This window comes from Otolemur garnettii, unplaced genomic scaffold (genome assembly GCF_000181295.1).
Source record: "Otolemur garnettii isolate 467f Iridium unplaced genomic scaffold, OtoGar3 scaffold00070, whole genome shotgun sequence".
NCBI lineage: Eukaryota > Metazoa > Chordata > Mammalia > Primates > Galagidae > Otolemur > Otolemur garnettii.
Window position 1 is genome coordinate 1,074,059 of NW_003852465.1, and position 24,078 is coordinate 1,098,136.

The following is a 24,078-nucleotide window of genomic DNA, read 5'->3' on the forward strand; positions in this document are numbered from 1 at the left end:
GTGGCTGGCGCCTTAGCCGGTTGAGCTATAGGCGCCGAGCCAGAATATTATTTTTAAAGTTACTTGAAAAATCATCAGCTTTTATACTTTAAGAATAAATAATACATTCAGACTCTTAGTTTATGTACGCACTTAAGTAAATTCTATGCTTTTTGCAAGGATAATGGCCTTGTGAAACTTTAAACATACGTAAAATTTTCATATTTCTAGAATCCAAATAATCAGGGTAAAATGACTTTTAACAATAATTATTAACATGTTTAAACTTAAAAATTTATAAACTTATTTTTATCCATAACTAGATTGCAGTTGATCTTTTTTGCTTAGGCAGCAGTAAATTTCATAACTAAGAAAAACTTTCCCAGTGATTTATATTTGTTGAAAAATTACATAGTTTGTGTCTCTGCAGGCAAAGACTAGAATTTCTTCACTTTTTAATGCTCTGAAAATGTCTTATGTTGCTAAGATTAAAGTTGTATTCAACAACTGCTGCTAAAAATATAAAATTTATTTATGCACTTTTATTTGCATTGAGACTATAATCCTATAACTGCACATTTTCTTCATGATTCTTTGACTTCTAAAGTAAAAAAATTAAATCAGTCTACTAAACACATTAATGTCTGAAATATAAACTTTTGGCAGTATAAGTTAGCTTAAAAACTCAGAAAGTTTCTTAAAGGACATTAATGCATTGCTATAAAGAGACAATGCTTCTGGTATCACAAGGTGAAACCTATTTGTGTCAGACATGAATATATATCCATGACACTGCTCACATCCAACATTCTCCGCCAACACAATTCATCCTCTGATATTCCAGGCAGCTTCCTCCTGCTACCATAGCTCTTACTTTTTTTAAGAAAAAAATGCTTTTTGGCCAGAGATGCCATCTTCCAGTAATTTACCAAAATGACACACACAAAGGGAAAGAGGAGAGGCACCTGAAACATGTTCTCTAAAAGTTTTAGAAAATATGAGCTTGGTGCCTATAGCACACTGGTTATGGCACCGGCCACGTACACTGAGGCTGGCAGGTTCCAACCCAGCCTGGGCCAGCTAAACAGCAATGACAACTGCAACAAAAAATAGCTGGGCATTGTGGTGGGTGCCTGTAGTTCCAGTTACTTGGGAGGCTGAGGCAAGACAATCACCAAGAGTTTGAGGTTGCTGTGAGCTGTGACACTACAGCACTCTACGTAGGGTGACATAGTGAGACTCTGTAGATTCACTCCATATATATGTGAATCTACAAGAAAGGTGATATTGGAGACAACAAGGGAATGGGTACTGTTCAAAAAGGCATGCCACACAAATGTTACCATGGCAAAACTGGAAGAGTCCACAGTGTTACCCAGCATGCTGTTGGTGGTGTTGTAAACAAACAAGTTAAGGGCAAGATTCTTGCCAGGAGGATTAATGTTCATATTGAGCATGTTAAGTACTCTAAGCTGGGATAGCTTCCTGAAATGCATGAAGGAAAATGATCAGAAAAAGAAGGAAGCCAAAGAGAAAGGCACCTGGATTCAACTGAAGTGCCAGCCTGCTCCCCACAGAGAAGCTCACTTTGTGAGAACCAGTAGAAAGAAGCCTGAGCTCCTGGAACCCATTCCCTATGAATTTATACCATAATAGGCAACAAGTATAACACAGGAGAACCAAGAGAACCAGGTGACCAGGAGTACAAAGTGCTGGAACCCATTCCCCATGAATTCATGCATAACAAGTATACAGCATAGCACACAGGAGAACCAAGAGAACCAGGTGAGCAGGAGTACAAAGTGCTGGAACCCATTCCCCATGAAGTCATGCATAACAAGTATACAGCATAGCACACAGGAGAACCAAGAGAACCAGGTGAGCAGGAACATAAGGCGCTGGAACCCATTCCCCATGAATTCATGCACAATAGGCATAGGAAGCTTTGTCACATTCAATGGAAAGGTGCCTCCCCAACTGCTGGAAACTTTTCCCTATGAATTCGTGGCATAACATGTATTAAAAATAAAATACTTCAATAAAAATCTTTTTCTTCATTGTCTAAAATTGTGATATTCCCTTCTCCAAAGAATTATTTAAAGCAAATTTTAATAGTGTCCTAAAAAGAAAAAATCCTAAAGCTTCATCTTCCTAACTACTAAACATACCCTAAAAATTAAAGCAGAGGGCAGTATGGTACAGGCATTTTCTGACAAAAGCAAAGGGGCAACAGAGATATGAACTTGCATATTTGCTCTGGTACTGCATTTCAGTCTTGGTACAAAAAATGGCCCCATGTCACGGTGGGAGTACGGTATGTGATGTCACCCTGGGGTGACGACAGATGGAAAAAGTGCTGGGCCCGATGAGCATGAGGACTGCCTCTTCTTCAAACTTTGTTTTCTCTCCTCAGTGAATATCAAATTCTTGGGTGTCATGTTTAGACATTTCCAAATTGTTATTAGGGAATTGGCTAAAGACTTCAAATGAAATAACATTCCTTTCCTATGCTTACATAATACTCAATTACTTTTTAAAAATATACAAATATATATATTTGCATTGCAGGCTAAGGATAATTTTTATATTTCTCAATAGTTGAAAAAAAGGATACTCAATTCTTACAGTAAAACAATTTTAATTGAGGTAGTTACCAGTCATTAATTAATAACATAGCATAATTGTAAATAATTGTACCATTTTCATAGAGGATTTTAATCATAAATGAAGAATTTTAGAAAATGAATGTATGCGGCTAGATTGAGAGATCTATATACTCTCCAAGTACTGTTTTTCCTATGAGATGAGGTAAACTAATATCTCGGCCAATCTAATTATTCTTTGGAACAGCCTGCTTGCCACTCCTGGAGACTAATGTGCGTGTTTCGTTTATGCACTGCATCTAGATAGATGTGAAAATAGAAAGAAGTGCTATTGTCCTGGAGACTATTTATAATCAAAGCTGTAATCCTGGGAAGCACCTAGAATTTCTGGGGATAATTTAATTTTTATTCCCTTAATAGCTTCTCTCAGTGAAAATATCCTTAAAGACATATATCAACTGATGAGCTTGAGGAATCAAAACAATTCAAGAGCAAAGAGGAAACTGTTTCTTGCGACATATAAAAAAGTACCTACCTTTGTGGGATATAGAACATATGCTGAGGAGGTGGTTTGTAGAGGACTCCTTCATACACAGGCCAGAGCCCACTTAATATTCTGAAGAGAGAACTTTTCCCACAACCATTGGGACCAGTTATCAAAAGATGCATTCCTTCTCGAACCTGAAGTAAGAAGTAAAATTACAAACTGCAGTATTTAAATACAAATTCTCTTGGCATCATTTAGAAGTTATCTATTTAAATAAAAAACCTTTCAAATGTGATAACCTAGGATGGGCAAGAAGGCAAGGAAAAAACAAATCAGGGTTGAGAACACTTAGTTTGTCTTTTGACTACTCTCTGAAACTAAAAGCATCACAAAACAATTCGGTTCCAAAGAAAATGTATCTTGGCCTGAGCATTGCCTTTCCAAAATTTTATTTCAGGTTTTCTTGTTGGACGCTACACACATATGGAGAAATACAGCTGAATGGGAGGCAAGACAAATCACGAAAATTTAAGTTAAAATACATTAAATTGTGTTTTATTTATATTAATAATAAATTCATATTGAATTCAAGTACAACTGAAAGTCAACTGGAATTATTAGCTACAAAGCACAGCTATCCGAAGAGCCAGCTGGGTTGTTTAATTTTTGTACTTCAGCAGTCTGAAATGTTACAGAAATTACAAAAGCCCATCAAGAGAGAGAAGATGATTCTAATTTGGCTTTATTCACAGATGGACAAAATATATTTACCAAACCAAAGACAGAGGAAAGCAAGAAGATTGTAATTCTTCTATTTTTATGTCTAGGGATGTATTAAAACACACACATATAGAATATCATATATAATATATATGTGACCATTACATGTACGCTTATAATATTCATATATAAAACAGATTATCTGTTATCTGTTGGATGCTTGCCTTTATCTTCTATCCTCCTTATCACTTAAATTTAAGCTGTTAAATTTCATGAGTTCCCATTCCACACGAATAGGTTGGGGAAGTGATGTTACCATGGTATTTAAAGGGTATTGTGGAGAATAAACAATAGGAACGTCTTTTAAATTTTTGTTTTACTCCTACCAAGAAGAAGTGATATTGTATTAATCAGTGATAAAAAATACAATATGAAAGCATGAGTCAGAAATTTACAGGATGTCTGTAGGTATAGCTGTATAAGGAAAGACTACAAATAGCTAAGTATCAATAATGTATAAATGTATAATGTATCCCACTAAACACACAAAAATAAAAGGATATTATATTGCTAATATTCCAAGAAAATCCTGAGAAGTACCTATCAAGAAATAATTTTGGATCTGTTTGAGCTCTTTCACTAGAGAGAGGCTAAGGAAGTTTGATTTTGTAGAAGCATAAATATTTTCCAAATGATGTTTTAAAGGTATGTACCACAGTGAAAAGCACATTCACAAAATATTTTAATAGGGTCATTCTTTACTAGGAATTCTCACAAATTTAACACATTTTGAGTGGTAACTAAAGACTTTTTACATCAATGTTAATACTTTCTTAACATAAGTTCTCTGATGCTTAGTAAACGGTGAGTATGAGGCAAAAAGAATTCTTACACTTACCGAATTTTCTTGGGCAAATGATTTTTTTCTAATTCTGAAGGCTAAGAAAGAGATGGGAATCTTTACCTTAGAGACTTGTTTATTTCTCAACCCATACAGAGGAAACAAAACTTTATGTCATATTTTAGGGACCTGAGAATTTAAACATAAATCCCCTATCTGATCCAGAAATAATTACCATAAAAGTATATTGTAATGGGTTGGGGTAGGGAGTCACATTTATAACCCCAGCCACCTGAGAGGCCAAGGTGGGAGGACTGCTTGAGGCCAGGAGTTTGAGACCAGCCTGAATAAGAGCAAGACCTTGACTTTACAAAACAAAACAAAACAAAACAAAACAAAACAAAAAAACAATCAGCAGGGTATGGTAGCACATGCCAGCTACTCAGGAAGCTGAGGCAGAAGAATTGCTTAAGCCCAGAAGTTTGAGGTTGCAGTGACCTACGATGACACCACTTCTCTGTAGCCTGGGCAACAGAGTGTGACTCTGTCTCCAAATAAATAAATAAATAAATAAATAAAATACATAAAAAATAATTAAGACAGAAAAGTATATTATAATAATGTATACCTTTGTAGAACTTCAACGTTTATAAGGTATTTTTACAGGATTAAGTATTTTTAGTTCATTGTCTATGAAAGAAACTAAGTTCTAAATGTTCAAAAGACAATGTGTGATGTATCTACAATATAGTTGGTAGGCAGAATTCAAGACTTATACTCTATTTATTTAATAAATGGAGCAGAATTGATATTATAGAACCCATTTGCCCCAAAACACTCACCTTTACATATAAGTCCTAAATTACAAATTGTTAAACTACTAAAAAATAAATATTCCATCTATGCTGTAAGTACCAATTGGTACTTATGATCAGATCAAATAATTAAAACCATTCCATAGATCTATAAATGGAAAAATAAAGCCTGACCAAATTGTTTAAATTTCTCTTAAATTTGCCAAGACAGGATTTTCTCTTGCTCAGTGCCTCTGATGTTCTCCTTTGAACTTCTAACAACCCCATCTATTTGCAAACATATCTTTAAAAAATAACTGAGATCCACATTAAAATCATTGGCACATAGATTGTCAAGTTTGTAATTCTATTACCAAGTCAAATCATGTTTTTCTTTGAGCTAATAAGCTCAATTGCCTAATGATTGCTGACAAATAATTTTGTAATTGAATCTCAAAATGTAAGTTTGAATTTTATACTTTCAATCAGGGTCTCAAGTTTATTAAATATCTTTACTTCTTAGTTTTTTATAATCAAAGCATAGGCTATTAGTAACCAAGTTATTCCCAACAGAATTAAAAACTTAAATTCCAATCCACGAATCTTCTGATTATTTTTCATAATAGTAAGTTGAATTATTTAAAATAGTAATTGAAGGCAGAGAATGTGTATTAACAGAATTAAACGTTGCTAATGACCTCTACCCTCACCTTCTAGCAAATATATTAACAGTAAAGGCTTATAGTTTTTTAGTAATTCCTACAAGGAAAAAAAATTAAAATTTATTTCCAGATACTAATGTTGGAGGACATTTCCTGTTGTTCCCAAATGTTACCTTTTACAGGCTCTCAGGGCCCTGTATTTTGATTTTTAACCTGGTAATAAAGCAGTAGGAATCAAATTTCTCTTTTCTCTCTGCTTTCTGAGGAAGTAACTGCTTCTGTAATTGAGCCACTGTGCATACCTTTCTTGATTCCCCTCCTTTCCATATGCTCCTCCAAGTATTTAATATAAGGTACATGAATTCTGAGTGGTTTTGTATTAGTGTGATGGCAACAATCAGAAGATTCTTGAATATCATCTTACTTTGAAGTTTAGCTTGGAAGCCACCACTTCTCCTGCTGGTGTAATTATGGGAACATTTTCACAAATAATTCCATGATCCACATCAATAACTTTTCCTATAATCAAGGAAAAGTTTAAGTTACAAAGCTATCACAGGTTGCTGATTAATGCAGCATAACAGATAAACTCAATTATAAAGGTAAAAAAATTCTAAAGATAATTCACAGTAAAAAATCCTACAAACAAATGTAAATATAGACATCCATATATGAAGCGAAGTTTAATTTGTATCTTTTGGCACATTCATTTGGAAAATATTTCTGAGCAGCATTATGTTATAATAATCTGGCATCATTACAAAAGCTACACTAAACTTAATCTGATCTAACCCAGCCATACTTTTGTTTGTTTGTTTGTTTTTTGAGACAGAGTCTCACTATGTCTTCCTAGGTAGAGTGCTATGTCGTCACAGCTCACAGCAACTTCAAACTCTCCAGCTTAAGTGATTCTCTTGCCTCAGCCTCCCAAGTAGCTGGGACTACAGACACCCGCCACAACACCCGGCTTTCTTTTTTTGTTGTTTCTGCAGTTGTCATTGTTGTTTAGTTGGCCTGGCCAGGTTCCAACCACCAGCCTGGGTGCATGTGGCTGGCACCATAACCACCATGCCACAGGCGCTGAGCCACAAGTCCTACCTTTTATAAAAGTACTCGATTGCCCTGAGTTAGCTTTTCCTACAGAAAAAAGAAAAAGAAAAAGAAAAAGTGCTACCGAAAGGAAATGAAGACATGGAATAATACAGTTAAAAAAAATATATTTTAAATATAAAATGTTTTAAAAACCAAACCCAAGTCTAGAAACAGGATAATGAACAATGTAACCTTAGCTCTAACTGTATTTGTTAGCTGAAGTGTAATAGCAATCTATTCATTCTGTCTTATGTGCAGTTTCCAAAATAATTCTGAAAATTTTGTCCTAAACAAAATTAGCATAACATTGTTTTTTTATGGCTACGTTAGTCATCCTTCACATTGCAATGCTAATTTTAGGAATTGCTGTTTCTTTTTTGTTGTTGCAGTTGTCATTGTTGTTTTAGCGGGCTCAGGCCAAAATCGAGCCCTCCAGCCTCCGTGTATGTGGCCAGCGCCCTGCCCACTGAACTACAGGCGCCGCCCAGGAATTGCTGTTTCAATCGTGTTGGTTATCTAAATGTTGATAAAATAAATACTTACATATGGGAAAACATAAAAACATTTGAGTTTTTACCTCTGATTGCCAATGTGTCGGTGAGAGGTAACTCTACAACAGCTCCATTCTTGCTATGGTTTTCCGTCTCCTGAACAACGGTTCTCTTATAAATGCCTCTTTTTACTTCATCAAAGACCCAAAACATATTGTATACTCGAGCAGTGTAGCCTGCTAACTCAGTGATCTAAAACCAACACAGAGATAAAAGTGTTAATATACCTAAGGCAAGCTGTCAAATAAATATGTAATCATATATGCTTCTTGATTTAATGTTAAAGGTACTATAGCATTATACATGAGAAACAGATAATAAATCTGAAAACTAAAACAAATGGCAATAAAATGTTACCAAAAGAGCAATACAGCAAGGTTTCCATGTAAGTTTGACTGGAATTGCAAAACTTAAAGATTATTCATTCAAGTCAGAGATCAAGATGAACTAAGAAGAGTTTAGAATATTAGTGAGTCTTAAGGAGCCCTCTGTCAAATTTCTGATTTGGCCTTTCTATGTGATAAATTGTATTTCCAAAAAATCAAAAATTTTACGAAAAGCTGAAGTTCATTTGATGAAATTATGTCCTTTATTTTTTTTGTACCTTTTTGTCTATTTCAAAGAGAAGATTTGAAGTAGAAGAAAAGCATCCTTTTTTTCTCATTATGGAATGAATGTTTCTGAGCCAAATTGTCAAAATTTCTATATTTGGCCAGAGAAAATACCCCTGCTGGAAGAAACCAATATGGAAAGTGCACTCAGCGAAAAGCTTCAAATCCTTCTCAATACAAATCCCACAATCCAGCTTCTTTTAAAGCCAAACATGATTTATATGCCCAAAGAAAAACATTAAGGATATTATTGTTTTCTAGGTAAGATTATAAGATAAGAAGAGATAAAACTCTGCTTTTGTCCATAAGGCTCCATGGAATCATGCCTGGTCCTGTTCTGCCAGCTGTCCAATTTGGGCTAACCTCCTGCTGTTCTTCTATTAAGGAAACACCTTGTTATCAGGGTGAAGGGTGACTCATCTCCTAGCAAGACCATCTTTCTTAATGAAAAAGAATGTACAAAACTAGAGACTGGCATTAATAAACAAAGCATGTCCCTAGCAAATGTTTCTTAAATTATGGAACAATGCAACAATGCTGACATCTGTCTATGACTTTCATGTGTGCAAAACATAAGCCGCAAATGCAAATAAGTAGAAATTATTGTTAAAAGCCTTCTACCTCACATCTCTACTGAGATCGGTAATCACACCATGATTTCAGTTCTAGATGATAATGTTATAGCTATTTAAAGGATAGTTTCTAAAGTGTTAGCTAGAAGAAACACTTGAGTTCCCAAGTAGAGGAAAGTAAAGCTGTGGATTAAAAAAAAAAAAAAGGATTTGAAAGAAACTTGGGCAAATGTAAATATTTGCACAGAATTAGTCCAAAATCAAAAGCACAGGTCAATTCAAGAAAACCAGGAGTTAGTAGATAGGAATGGACAGTGGCATGGGCAGGGAGGATCTGAAAAATACTAAGAATATGCCTGTGGACAGATTACTTTGAGGTACAAGATGGGATTTTCCCTAGGACCCTAACTCTTTTTTTTTTTTTGAGACAGGAGCCTCAAGCTGTCCCCCTGGGTAGAGTGTCGTGGCATCTCAGCTCATAGCAACCTCCAACTCCTGGGCTCAAGTGAGTCTTCTGCCTCTGCCTCCCAAGTAGCTGGGACCACAGGCGCCTGCCACAACACCCAGCTATTTTTTGGTTGCAGCCATCATTGTTGTTTGGCGGGCCCAGGCTGGATTCAAACCTGCCACCTTGGGTGTACGTGGCTGGCGCCTTAGCCACTTGAGCCACAGGCGCCGAGCCAGACCCTAACTCTAAAAAGGAAGCTTGGTCTACCTGGAGTTGGCAGAGAAGGCTTGGTGGGAGTTTTCATGTGCTATCACAGTGGTATAAGACTTTTTATTGTTTTTTTTATTTTTTTTATTTAATTTTTTTGGAGACATAGTCTTATTATGTCACTCTAGGTAGAGTGCTGCAGCATCACAGCTCACAGCAAACTCAAACTCTTGGGCTTAAGTGATTCTCTTGCCTCAGCCTCCCAAGTAGCTGGGACTCCAGGTGCCTGCCACAGCACCTGGGTATTTTTTTGTTGTTGTTGTTGTTGTCATTTTTGTTTAGTAGGCCCAGGCTGCTTCGAAACCACAAACCCCAATGTATGTGGCCAGCGCCGTAACCACTGAACTATGGGCACCGAGGACTTTTTAGAAGTGAACATTGTACGACAAAAGCAGATTTAGGCAAAATAAAGTATGCAATCATTTCCTGAGTTAAAGATAATCTAGAAAAACTAATTGACATGCTTTCTGTAATTTAGATAGCAGAGTATTCTAATGTGAGATAAACAAATCTCTATTTTCCCTTAATTTTAAAATTACATAGTTTATTACTTTTAAAAACCTATCTGAAAGGCTGTGTCTTCAGGTTATCAAAATTACTTTTTGATTTTTTTAAATTGAGTTGCTTGGGACATGGCCCTTATCACCTAATTTTTCTTAGAAAAGGAAACATTTCAATAAACCAGTTTTTATAAACTAAAAAGTTGTCAGAAAATCACAACATGGGTAATTTTTATATAGTTTAAGGCTGATTTAATAGGCAGTTAAATTTATAATGATACAGCAGGATTGCTTAAGCCCAGGAGTTTGATGTTGCTGCGTGCTGTGAAACCACGGTATTCTTATCCAGGGTGACAGAGAGAGACTCTGTCTCAAAAAAAAAAAAAAATTATAATGATGCTCTAGCAACTTATAATGATACGAAAGCCACAAAAATTATTAATAGTGAAAATAACTTTCATGGGAATGTTATATAACATCTGACTGGAATAAAGTGATTTAATTTTAACTCATGGTATCTGTGGGTCTTATTACTATTCTTTCAATAAGTATTTATTAACCACATACAATATTCCAAGCGTTAACATGAATATTAGTGATAAAAAGATGAGTAAGACAGTTCCTGCTTTCAAGGAGCTCGGGGTCTGGTGTGGGAGATAGACGATTATAATGTAGTAAAGTGCCAGATAACACAGTGATGAAGAGAGAGGAAAACTTAACGTCTGCAGGGAAGGTAGGAGGAACGTGGAATGGTAAAAAAGTTTTATCTGCACTTGGCGAGAGTTCATCAATGAAGGATGGGCAAAAGGTTACAGATATACAATTAATGTTATCATCTAACATTTATCCAGGGTTTATATATGTACAGTTTTTAGCAATCTACCTGGGATAACTCTCAATAACCCTGCAAAGTCAGTGTTATCATTATCCCCACTTTAGAGAGGAGGAAACAGACATAGGTGAAGTCATATAATTTGTCGATACTGAAGCAAGAATGTAAATTTAGGGATCCGCACCTGAGGGTTTCTTTAAAATTTAAATACAAATATGTCACACAAATAGACAGAAACAGAGGAGTCAGAATTGACAGTATAAGAATTCAAGGGTATTTGCAGCATCACACTTAGGAGTTGCTGTCCTGAACCTTGATTACACTCAGCAATTCTTGGGAAACAAAAGATATGTTTTTAAAATATTAAGTATACCTGGTAATTTACATTTTGATTGATTTTTTTTTTTTGAGACAGAGTCTCACTATGTTGCCCTTGGGAAAGTGCCATGGCATCACAGCTCACAGCAACCTCAAACTCTTGGGCTTCAGTGATTCTCTTGCCTTAGCCTCCCAAGTAGCTAGGACTACAGGCACCTGCCACAACACCCGGCTATTTTTGTTGTTGTTGCAGTTGTCATTGTTGTTTAGCTGGCTCAGGCCGGGTTTGAACCTGCCAGCCTTGGTATATGTGGCTAGCACCGTAACCCCTGTGCTACAGGCACCAAGCCTACATTTTGATTGATTTTTATAAATTTTATTTTAATCAAATTAACAACAAGTAATGCAACACCAGCCTAGACAGCATAGCAAGATTTCATCTCTATAAAAAAGTATTTTAAAAAAAATTAGTTGGGCATGGTGGTGCAAGCCTGTAGTCCTATCTGAGGTGGGAGGATCACTTGAACCCAGAGGTTCCAGCTTGGGTGACAGAGCGAGACCTTACCTCTAAAAAAGAGAAGAAGAAAGAAAGAAATGCAAGTACCTCTTTATAGGAAGACATGATCCTTTCAATAGCATCCGCTCCAGAGGCCAATAAATTTCGAGCAGTGGTAAAGGCTTCTGTCCGTTCGCTAACCATAGCTTGTTTTTGGCCATCCTCGAGATCTAAAAGCAAATTACAAAACTACTGAGTTTTTTAAAGTAACAAAATGTTTTATTTCATACAACTAAATTGTGGCTAAAACAACCACATATTAATTTTTCAGCAGTATTAGCAATTTTCTAGAGACACAATGAATTATTTAAAATATAGTATTTGTCCCAGATTTTGTTAAAGCTTCCTTTGGTTTAGTTATTTCTCTAAAAGGAGATTTAGAATAACTGAATCTATAGGAACGAAGGCCATTTTCATTTCCCATTCTTTTGAGCCTTTCCATATCCAACTTTCTGCTCTTAGCAGGGAGCAATAAAAAGCTACCAGGCAATAAAAAATCAATGATCTGGCCAAAAAATGACTACTACCCTGAATATAAACAAACACTCATGGCTGGTCTCTTTAATAGAAACACCTTTTTCAAACACTCTTCACACCACTCCAGTTCACCTGCCCCCTACACATGCCACACTCGGTTAATCCTCTGGTATTTGCATGTGTAATTTCTTCTCCACTTGATCTTAGCCAAAAGGCTGGGAAGTGATACATAATTTCTTCTGACTTTAACACACATATACTTCCCTTCCTTTTTTTTTTTTTTTTTTTTTTTTTGCCTCTTTCTCCATCAAGAGTTAACTCTTGTAGTACAAGTTTTCCTTAAAATCCTTATCTGACTCTTTCAGTGGACTGTAATTTCCTTGAAAGGTCAATATTGTGTGCTTTATTCTTCATTTCTAGTATTTAGCATCGTGTCTAGGACATAAGACTCCTTAATGGGTCCTGAATGAATGAATGAGTGAATGGACAGATGGATGGTGAATATCCTAAAATACTGTCAATGTAGAATTAGGGCTAAGAATAAGGAGTCCGTCAGATGAATCCAGTTTTACAACATGTGGGCAGGTAGTAAGGTAAATAAGTCAAGGTTTTGTTTTGTTTTTTTTATCATCTCTACACCTGTTTTCTCATCTGTAAGATTAAGGACATAATATTACACACACTACACCATCTCAAAGAACCCCATCTCTTATGGCTATAAGGGCTAAAGGTGAAAATCAAATGAAGTATTAGTCCAATCCATGGCCCCCACACAGTAAGTGCTCTAAGTCTCAGCAGTGATTATTTTATCTGGTTATTATTGCTATTATTGAATGTCTCTTCGGTTTTAGTCTTATTCCTCACAATTCTCTTCTTCAGGTTGTTGCATTATTCTTTCTATCAATTTTATTCTGTATTTGATCCTTTTGTAGATTATCTTCAAAATTCCAAATTAGATGTAATTTAAAGAAGAAATTAGCAATGATATCGATGTCCACAGGCCCATTTACTTATTTCTCTCCAATTTATTTTGCAGGTTTTCCCCATAACAATGCAAACTTATAATCTGTATGCCTAATTATAAATAATATATTTATATTTATAATTACTAGATATTTTATCTTTATTTGCTCATGGACAGCTATCCTGATTTTGAAAGAGATCCATGCACAATATAAGGTAAAAGTGACCCAGCACATATTTATCAAATACCTAGATGTACAAGAAATGAGGCAAGACACAGGAATACTTGTGACTTTCAGACTTTCCCGAGGAAGCTTATAGCTTGGTAGAAGAGAGGAGGCAAGCTCCCAAACAACTACGCAGGGTGGCCCATGATGAGAATTAATGTGAGCTGTTCAGAGGAGGCAAAATACTCTGTGGAGGAGTAGACTTTGAGGGATTTGGAGTAATTTCGAGTAATGCTAATTGAATGACAAACCAGGCAAGTTATAATAGGGGCTGGTGCTAGGCACTTCCTTCACTGAGAATCAGAGTCCCATGAGCTCATGGAGATCTTTTACCATAGTTAAATCTCTGAGCCTTACGTTTTAATCATCGCTCCAGATAACAACTGTTAGTTTCCTTGAAGAAGAAGGGAAAAAAGACGGATGAACACTGGTCTAAGAAAGTGAAAGGAGTGAAAGACATGATTGGATAAATAGACTGGGAACAGAATGTGGATATTCTTACAGACGTTTGAATGGGTGCTAAAATTAAGAGAGCCACGCACACACAAAAATGCACCAAAATAGTGAGTTGTTAAATCAGCTAAAACGCTAAAAATAGTTTTGGCTCATAGCGAATCTGGCTGACGATCTAAAATAATTATGAGATTTTATGAGTTTGGGTTAAAAGGGATTTGAATGGTAGTTTTCACTGACAGCCTCTGTTAAGAAGGAAAAAACATTTGCACAGATGGACTGGTGTTTTATATGGCATGGTAATTTCCATGTTGCTCTGGCAGATTAATACCCAGCGGGTTTACTTCATGTTTTTAGCAATAAAATAACAAATAGCTTCCCACAGATTTCACGTGACTTGTATTCTACTGGTAGTTCTTTGGCAGGTACTGTGAGATCACTGCTAGAAGTATTTTGTCATGCACACAACAGCCAACTGCCCGATCTCTGTTCTAAGGCCAGATTCCTTGGTGTCAGAGAGATAAATCCATGACCTAGAATGCTAATCAGCACAGGTCAACACATTTTATTCTCCTCACCAAATATTTTAACTACTTATGTCAAAGATCTTCACTGGATTTAACACTTCATATTATACCTATTCATTTTGCTGCTATTGCTCTAATAGTAACAGGTATACAGTGAAAATTGGTCACATCTCTTGCTATTTCACTGCAAAGGTGAGAAAGAATTTTAAAACTCAGGTTACATCATTATACATTTGGCATAACCCTTAGTACTGTACACCATGAAGAGTGAACCCTGATATAAACTAGGAACTTTGGTTAATAATGTACAAATACTGGTATCTCAGTTAGAATACATGTTCCACACTAATACGAGATATAAATAATAGGGAAAAACTACAGGGAGGAGAGGGTATTTAGGAACTCTGTTCTCCCAATCAATGTTTTGCAAACCTAAAACTGCTGTAAAGAAATAAAGTATATTAATTTTTAAAAAACAAAAATGTAACTCTTGGGCTGCTCCTGTGGTTCCAAAGGGTAGGGAGCTGGCCCCATATGCCAGAGGTGGCAGGTTCAAACTCAGCCCCAGCCAAGAAAAAAAAAAAAAAACCATGTAAGTCTTCTTTCAGTTTTTGACTTATAATTTGAGTTTATTTTTTATCTTTGTCATCTGGACGAGTCTCAGCAAAACCTGATGATCTGAATCTAGCTCATAACACACATAATATCAACATCAGTTCTAAGTGGACTATAACCTCAATCTTCCAGGTTCAAGAGATTCTTCTACCTCAGTCTTCCCAGTACCTGGGAATACAGGCACATAACACTATGCCCTACAGATTTTTCGATTTTTAACAGAGACAAGGTCTTGCTTTTGCTCAGCCTGGTCTTGACCTCCTATGTTCAAGCAGTCCTCTTGCCTCAGCCTCCCAGAGTGCTAGAATTATAGGCATAAGGTGTTGTGCCTGGCTAAAATACCTTTAATAACTTGGGTTAGGCAAATATTTCTTAAATAGGACATAGAACCACTAGCCATACAGAAAACTCTTGATAAGCAGAACTATATTAAAAATTAAGAAGTTCTTTTAGACACCATTAGGAGAGTAAAAGGGCAAGAAGACATATGTGTGTGATGTGCGTGTATATTATATATCTGACAAAAGACTCAGTACACAATGCATAAGAACTTTTACAAATTGATAAAAAAAAAAAACCAGGTAAGTTGATTTAAACATGAGCAAAATACTTACATGCACGTCATAGGAAAGGGTATCCAATGGCAATAAACAAGTGAAAATACTTAACCTTATTAGTCATCAGAGAAATGCAAATTAAGACCACAATACAACTATATATGCACAAGAATGTCTAAAATGAAAAAGACTAACACAGTCAAACCTTGAAATAGTTGAGGGGGAACTAGAACTCTTTTGTACTGCTAATGGGAATATTAACTGAAAAAACTTCTTCGGAAAACTGTTTTACAAAATCTGCTAAAGCTGAACCCATGCGTAGCCTGTAATACAGTGGTTCTACTTCTGTGTAAGTGTGTATGGATACTCATACATGCACTAAAAGATATGTGCAAAAATATTCATAGCAACACTCACCCAAACCAGATACAATCTAAATGTCTACTAGCAACACAATAGATAAAGTGGTATAGTCATATAATAGGATACTGTATTTTGATTCATGCATTTTCATTGCTACATTTATTTTTATATGTTTCAGAAGCTCATAAACATGATGCTGAGTTTATGATTGTGCCTTTGTTGGCAGGTATGTTGTACTTTGCAAACTTACACCCCTTAATATTCATCTCTAAGTAGAACTTTAAAAGTAGGCCTTTGGGCTGGTGCAGTAGCTCAACTCCCAGCACTTAGGAGGCCAGAAAAGGAGGATTGCTTGATCTAGAAGTTCAAGACCAGCCTGGGGAACATAGTGAAACCCCTATCTCTTCATAAACCAAAAACATAGCTGGACATAGTGGCAGGTGCCTGTAGTCCCAAGCTACTCAGGAGGCTGAGGTGGGAGGATCCTTTGAGCCCAAGAGTTTGGGGTTCCGGCAAGCTATGATTGTACCACTGCACTCTAGCCTGGGAGGCAGAGTCAGGCCTTATCTTAAACAAACAAACAAACAAACAAACAAATATAAAGAAAAGAAAAGAAAAAGCATGCTTTTGGAATGTATTGATAATTACTGCTATATTAATTGGTCAACAGGAGTGTATCCAAACTGACCCACAAAAATAGAATATTACAGTAATTTGGTAACTTTGCTTTGTTAAATGATCATGTAATATGTGAGACATAATAATGCAGCAGAAGCTATGCATATAATCTTGTTAGAGGCCCATTTTAGGAATAAAAATGGTCCTGGGGGCAGGCAGGTTCAGTTCCACTCTCGAGAGGAGTGTCTCCCGGTTGGTACTTCCGATGTGCCACTTCATGTTCACACAGCACAGACATGTGGAAGTTATTGGCAGTGCTAGTAGCTTGGATGCTCTCTCCTCTGCCTGTTAGGTGTCTCACTCTGTCACCCCAGCTAGAGTGCAGTGTGATAAAGTATGTCAGAGAGGACCCATTCATAGCTTTCTCCGGCTTTGCCTAAGACTTCTCTTGGTAAGAGAAGAATGTTAACTACTAATGTTAAAGCATCAAGATTATAGCTCTCAGCTAAGCATTTTCTTCAAATAATTTCAGTTTTTTTCTTAATATAAAGAAAGGTAATACCCTTTAAAAACAATATATAGAAACCACACGTAACTACCTCCATGCCTCTTTTTCAACCATTTGGTCCCATGATTACCTGGTTCCAAACTTACTCAAGTGCCTTATAGGATAAGTTCCAAGGTAGCTAATATGGAGGCAGGAGTTACATCACGCCACCCATCTTTAGGGCTTCACTGACTACCTGTGTAACCTCAGGCAAAGCTGGGCATCCAGACTAGATGACCTGTAAGCACCTCTTCTAATGTGAAAAGGCATGTTCTAGGTGAAATTTTATACATGAAAATAAACATAATTCTGTCCTTACTGTAAGATTTCACTTGAAGTTGTCAGTGGATGGTACAGCAAATCTACTCCAGAACTATTTTTCTTTTACCTTCTGACAAAAATTGTACTTCTTATCTGCATTTTCACCTCCGACTTCTTAATCACTTTCCCATCCCTTGGTCCTTTAAACTGCAGTCATCATGCCAGAAACCATCTATCGACCATCTAAGAGCCAAGCATTGTTCTAAGTTTTACATATATGATCTGATCTTCCTCACTTCTAGTAACAAATCTGCTATATTGTCTCCCATTTTCAAAATGAGAAAATTGAAGGACAAAATGGTTAAATGATTTGCCCAAAGTCACAGCCTAGTAAACAAATGAGCCAGCATTTGATCCCAGACAGTCTGACTCAGGCCCATAGGATGGGAATATAATAAATATTAATAATTGATTCTGCTTAAGTTCTTCTTGCCAAGGGCTGTTTCAAATTACATTACATACATTATGTGTAATTTCTCAAAAATTTTGGAGTGTATATTATATGTATATATATGTGTGTGAATATATATATATGTGTGTATATATACATAGATACATATTCCTATACTTAAAATAGGAAAACTAAAGCATATGAAGTTTGCTTAATATAATATAAATTTTCTAAGGATGGATAACTGTTAAACAGCAGAGCCAAGACTAGAACAGTGGTCTGCTTCTTTTCTTATTCTATCTTCTTCCCCCATCCCATCTTTTTTTCTTTTCTCTTTGCTATTCCTTTCTCACTCACTTCTTTTTGCCTTAAACTTGTATATAGCATCATGCACTTAACTCATCTCTAACATAAGAGATAATTAAGGCCATAAATGTAAATTAAGATTGAAGATTAGAATGCAAGCATATGGTGTGCAATTCTAAGACCTAGAAACTCAAAGGTGTATCTTTATGTAAAAGAATAAATTCTTCTGTTTGAATAAAATTATTTAGTATTTTCACGTGTTGAATTATGGTAGGCCAAATGTATTTAGTAAACACATAAATATACAAACACACAAACATAACAAATACACACAGTAACTTTAGATATTATAGATTTTGAAGCACACTCTGAAATAACGTTCTGTCAGATGACCTCTTTTTTTCCTTCTACGAAATCCTTACTTAACCTTTGTCTGTATAAAAACATTATTTTTTAAAAAATCTTTCAAAAATACTTTGTCTCACTTGCCTCATTGCAATTATTATGATTTCAATCTAAACATGTAAGATCGTTTCTTTAATTTAATACGGTATTTTTAGGGTTTGTAGGATTTATTTTTAAATATCTTATTACATCTTGTTAAGTAAGCTTGTTAGGTTCATTGTACACTTTGTTTACTTCTTACTGGTCTCTGTGGGGTTAATTTGTCACCTTTAATAGCTGCATTTTAGCCGTGCTATGTTGAACACTTCAGGGTTTTCTAATAAGACCAGTGTGTCTAAACACTGGCAGAGCTACACCACAATCTTGTTATTAGGGTTGTCTCCAACATACAATATATTGAAAGTTTTTAATGAATATTGTTATTTTAGTAAATAACTTTTGGGACTCTCTGATCATTTTGACAATTCTATTAGTAAAACTAAACTTAAGGTCATAGGTTTTTAAGTCTTCTTAAATCTAATACTCTTTTGCAAAAGTTATTTATTTCATTATTAAAGGATTATGTCTAAAATACTATCATTAACTATGCCTTTTGCAAACTTTTAGTGACACTTTTTAAAGTAAATTTTGAAATATTAAATCAGATAAAATTCAGTTTTCTCAGTGGTCTAAATATACTGTCTATTGATGGCTCAGTTATGGAGTACAATTGATATCTGTATAGTACCGGTACTTACCACAAAGAAAGACTGAAAAATATAAATTTACTAAGCCGAACATTTTTAGGTTAAGAATGACTCAAACAAAATGCTTTGTAATTATTGGTTAAAGCATTAAAGCACTGTTTTAAAACATTAAATATTATATATTTTTACCTTTTTATTAGATAACTGCAAACAAATAACTATTAATCCTTACTTCTACACCCAAATAACTGTAAAATAGTGTAAAGTCTGTTACATGGTTCACAGTGCTGGCTTTTCTTTACTAAGTAATGATTGTCATCAAATATCAAGTACAACATATTGTGTACATTTTTTTTGTATTCTGTACTTTATAAACATTATTTTATTAAAGCCTCACAACAGCCCTCCTAAATAGCCTTTCTGATTTTTATTCTACAGATGTGAAAACTCAAGGTTAGAGAGTTCAATTAACAGGACGAAGAGTTAGGAAGAGGGGAACGAAGAGGTGAACAAACCTGTCTCACTACAAAGCTGGTGCTTTTGTCTAGCTCCTTCAATACCAAAGCCAAGTTTGGTCAAGTGCTTTTTAAAGAGAGTGAGAAGGGGATGTTTTATTTGGGTCAAAGAGCAGAAAGTGACTCTTCTTCAATTAATTCCCCTCTGTTCCAACAAATTAAGACCCAAACTTCCATCCAAGGATGACCCAACATTTTAACATTGTCTTCCTTGCACTTATCTTTCTTAGTTATTCCAGAAGATAAGAAATGGTGATAAAAACTGCTGAGACAGTGATAGGATAGGCTGTGACAGCTGACAGCTACAGCATGACAACCTTCACCCCTCCAGCACCACTGAGCAGTGCTACATAGGAGTTTATCTGTATTACTCACAAGTAGATGAGGTCTTGTTCCACAGCATTTTAGCACTCCCTGAAACAATATTCCTTGTTGCCTAATGTAGTCAACAAAATTTTCAAATCACAAGTCAGGGAAAATTTAATTACAGAATATTTATAGACTAAATGTATGAAATATGCAGAACTAGAGTTTGGAACATAAGAGGCTAGCCTTTGTTATTGTCTTTCTGAAGTTATTGACTTATTTTGAGATTAAATGAAAACTAGAGAATCATTCTGTATTAGGCAGTATAATTAAAACTCCTCAAGGTCAACTCCCAGAAACGTTGCCCCAGAGATCTCTGAAACATCTCAGTACTAGAAAGATCTTCTGAGCTACTTGTCTGCTTCTTGCATACGCTGGTCTTACTACTGGACACTGCAGAGTCTGCCATTATCTCCAACCATTAATCACTATAGAATAATGGCTAGGTACACCATTTCACTCACACAGAACTGGCAAATGACGCCTTCAAGACAAATAATGTTAAACATATATTTGAGATTAAGCATAAATGTCATTACCACCATCTGCAAAGCCTGTTGCAGTAATAATAGGGATAGCCACCATAATTAGTCCGCTGCTGCTCCAAACATACTTCATCAAGAACTGCTCTATCATGATGTACCACAAACGTTTGGATAAAATGAGGTTCATCTGGTCTGCTAAAGCTTTGTAACTTTTCTGGAGTTGCTTCATTTCTACCTATAGAGGAAAAAAAGCAGTAAGAATTAACCCAGCATGAGCTATAAAAATAAATATTGCGTGTGCTTGAGGACTTTATTTAGAGACATGTATATATTATTTTGTTTTACTTGGCATAGCATTATCTATGAGCTTTAATGACCAATAAATGTAGATTAATAGCAGCATTAATCATTATTTAGTTTTGGTCATGCTTGCATTATTTAAAAAAAACCCTTACACTACTTGGTGAATACAATATTAGGTATAAATACAAACTAGTGATTTATAATTATGATTTCAAAATGATATGCATAATAAGATATTAAAAATAAATTATATTCTATAAGGCATGAATAAACAGTGTTAGAGCCTTATCTTCATTGATCACATCAAAATATCTGAAAATAAACACGGGCCACACACACATACACACACACACGTAGACTCCACTTTTGAACTGGCTTAATAATTTACTGGATTTTGTATTTTATGCAAGAAACCTAAGCACACTATAATTTACATCATTAAGTTCAATGATTCAAGAATTGCAAATCAATGTGATTAATGCAACTAATACCAGTTTCAAGTGAGAATAAAAGTCCTAAATTTGCTGTAAATTTTCATCTTCAGGTTGGTTCTGCTATTAAAAAAACTTTGATATTGATGTTTTTGAAATTAAATAATTCTGCTTGATGACTAAAATGCCATCGTCAACATCAGAGTACTTTGTTCATTTGCCCAGTCATTTGTATTAAGATTTCGAATACATCATCTTCAAAATTTCTGCTATCTTTCATATTCTGGAATTACTTTCATGCACTGTGCATATTTAGGTAGGTACTTAACTTGCTGTTGAAAATCTTTACTATTTAGAAATAACACTCTAGAACTTCTTTCCTCCTCATTTCCTCTCGAATCTCAGCTTTTACTTCAAAGCTAGACAAAATTTGATTTCACTACCTCTTTTTATTTGTGTCAAAATATGGTGCTGAACATGAACTAAGAGGAACGGAAGTGCCATTTTGTGAGACACTCTCGTGATTTTCAGAACTGAGGACACTCCATAGGGATCAGACAGGCACAACTGACAAAGCTGTCTTTCAAATCAAAGTATAGGTTTTTGTTTTTCTCTTGAACAATAACGGAACAACAACAAAGAATACCATCCTAAGTTTTCCATCTCAGTGAAAATGTGTTTACTCTCAGTTTCTAAATATGTATTCTCTTCTCCTGCTCTAGGACCACCTCCCAAGTTAGAATTTCAGTTGTAAGAAAACGTTGCAGAGATGATTCTGAGTGTATCTGAGTGGATGAGACTAAGTAGATTCTTTTATTTAGAGTGCTGAAAATGTTACTCTCATGAAACTTTAGAAAAGTTTGCACAGTATAATTCTTTAACAGCTTGTGATTAAAAAGGGTAATGAAGCATATATTTTAATACAGGTTTAGATGTCAGAGGAATCTAAGACGCTAAAGAAGTGGGTCCACGGACAGGACAACAGATGGTATCTAGCTCTGCAGTGGCAGCTTGAGCCAGCTCACATTTCACCCATCACCTTAATTTCTATCTTACCTTATGTCCTCTGTAAAAGGCAATTTCTTCCACATTGGCTATAATTCTGGAGTGCACATACCGCAAATAGCCTTTTCTATGAGCTTCTTCCGCAACCAGTTTGCCAAATCTGGGAGAGCAGGCTTTCAACACTTTAGCGGTGGCATACACCACCAGTCCTGCTAGCAGGGTGGGTCCGATGGGGCTAGCTCCTCTGGATGTGGCAGTCTGGATGAGTGTGTAGGAAGTCAGGATTACATCTAAAATAGGTTTGGTCAGATTGGAATACAGGTGAGCCACGGATTGGGAGAACATCATAATATCCTCAGTAAGAGACTGGTCTGGGTTTGCCAGCCTCCCATCCATATTGATCACTTTGTAATAAGTCTGATTTGTAAAATAGGTCTCATAGGCATGGTCCACCAGGCGAGTTCTGAAGGCCAAAGCCAATTTGCACTCCAGGTACCTTATTGCACTGTTGACGAAGGTAGCAGGAATGGCTATCATAAGCCACTTGATTAATTTGATGATGAAAGTCCGAGGCTTCTTTTCCACAATGCTTTTCACGATTTTTCCATCCAGACCCGCCACATAGATAGACAGAAAGGTTCTTGAGATTAGAGCCACCGAGTGCAGGCAGAGCCACCCTGTTTCAGTGGTCACAAGTTTTGGAAAGAGAATTTTCCGAAGTTCTAGTAGCTGTTTGAAAAAATCTGCATTCACTCCAGGCGAAGGTGTTTTACAATCAGACTCGGTGCAATGCAGTATTTCTCTGTTCTCTGCAGCAGGGTAAACTGCTTCTTTTTTCTTCCTGTCCCCAGATTGCTTTAAACGCCTGCCAATGATGGGATAGAGGGTTTTCAGAGCATATGCCGCAGCCACCAGGCAGGCAGCCCTCTTAGCAGCACCGGATCTGGTCCACTTCACCCGATCAGCGGCTGCATGTAGCATGTGTGTCATTTTCCCAGTCACACAAATAGGCTCCACCAGGAATTCGTTTTAAAAGAACATGCTCCACAGAAATCCCCAGCAAAGGTTTCAGAAAGTCCTACAACGTTCCATAGTCCGCGGCGTTTCTCTTCTCCCGTTTTGTTTTGTTTATTCTGTTCCGCTGTGACAGATGCAGCAGAGCTCCGACTCCACCGCATCTACTGGGGCTGCCTCGCTCGGAGCGCGAGCGGCGCCAGGCTCCTCCCTCCCCGGCCCCTCATTGGCTGCGAGGACGGTGGGACCTTGGAATCCTCGCCGCTTCCCTCTGAACCTTGAAAATGAGGAGAGAGCAAAACGAATTACATCCTTAAACAGGAGTTCAGAGAGTTAACTGTCTATTTTTGGAGAGGTCGAATCAGGCCAGCGGCTGGCGAACAAAACCAAGCTACTGAGTTTGCTCAGCGTCACTTAGAAACCCGCAGAAGTTTCAGAATACACGTCACTTCTCTAAGGTTTTGGTAGATGCCGCAAGGGGAAGAGCAAGCAGAAAAGATTTCTGAGCCTTAATGACACCGAGAGAAAGAACCCTGAAAATGAGGGAGGAGGGACAAGAAGTTGCACACAAAATGAATATGAAAAGGGGCTGGAGTGAATCTGAAAGGGCTCAGAGAAGAAAGTGATCCTTGGGAGAGGCTTTGGAGAAAGCAAAGTATCACATACAAAC

The 24,078-nt window shown here is 36.3% G+C and overlaps 1 protein-coding gene across 1 annotated transcript in view; it reads right to left on the minus strand.

Moving 5' to 3' along the window:
- ABCD2 (ATP binding cassette subfamily D member 2) overlaps positions 1-23,384 on the minus strand; it is a 63,475-nt gene extending 40,091 nt beyond the window's left edge. Inside the window, exons 1-6 of the mRNA XM_003793532.2 lie at positions 22,446-23,384; positions 20,710-20,890; positions 11,882-12,003; positions 7,756-7,921; positions 6,511-6,605; positions 3,118-3,263 (exon numbers count right to left, since the gene is read on the minus strand). Of these exons, the coding sequence (XP_003793580.1) occupies positions 3,118-3,263; positions 6,511-6,605; positions 7,756-7,921; positions 11,882-12,003; positions 20,710-20,890; positions 22,446-23,384 (1,649 nt within the window). The remainder of the gene's footprint in view (positions 1-3,117; positions 3,264-6,510; positions 6,606-7,755; positions 7,922-11,881; positions 12,004-20,709; positions 20,891-22,445) is intronic.
- Positions 23,385-24,078: the final 694 nt, after the last annotated feature.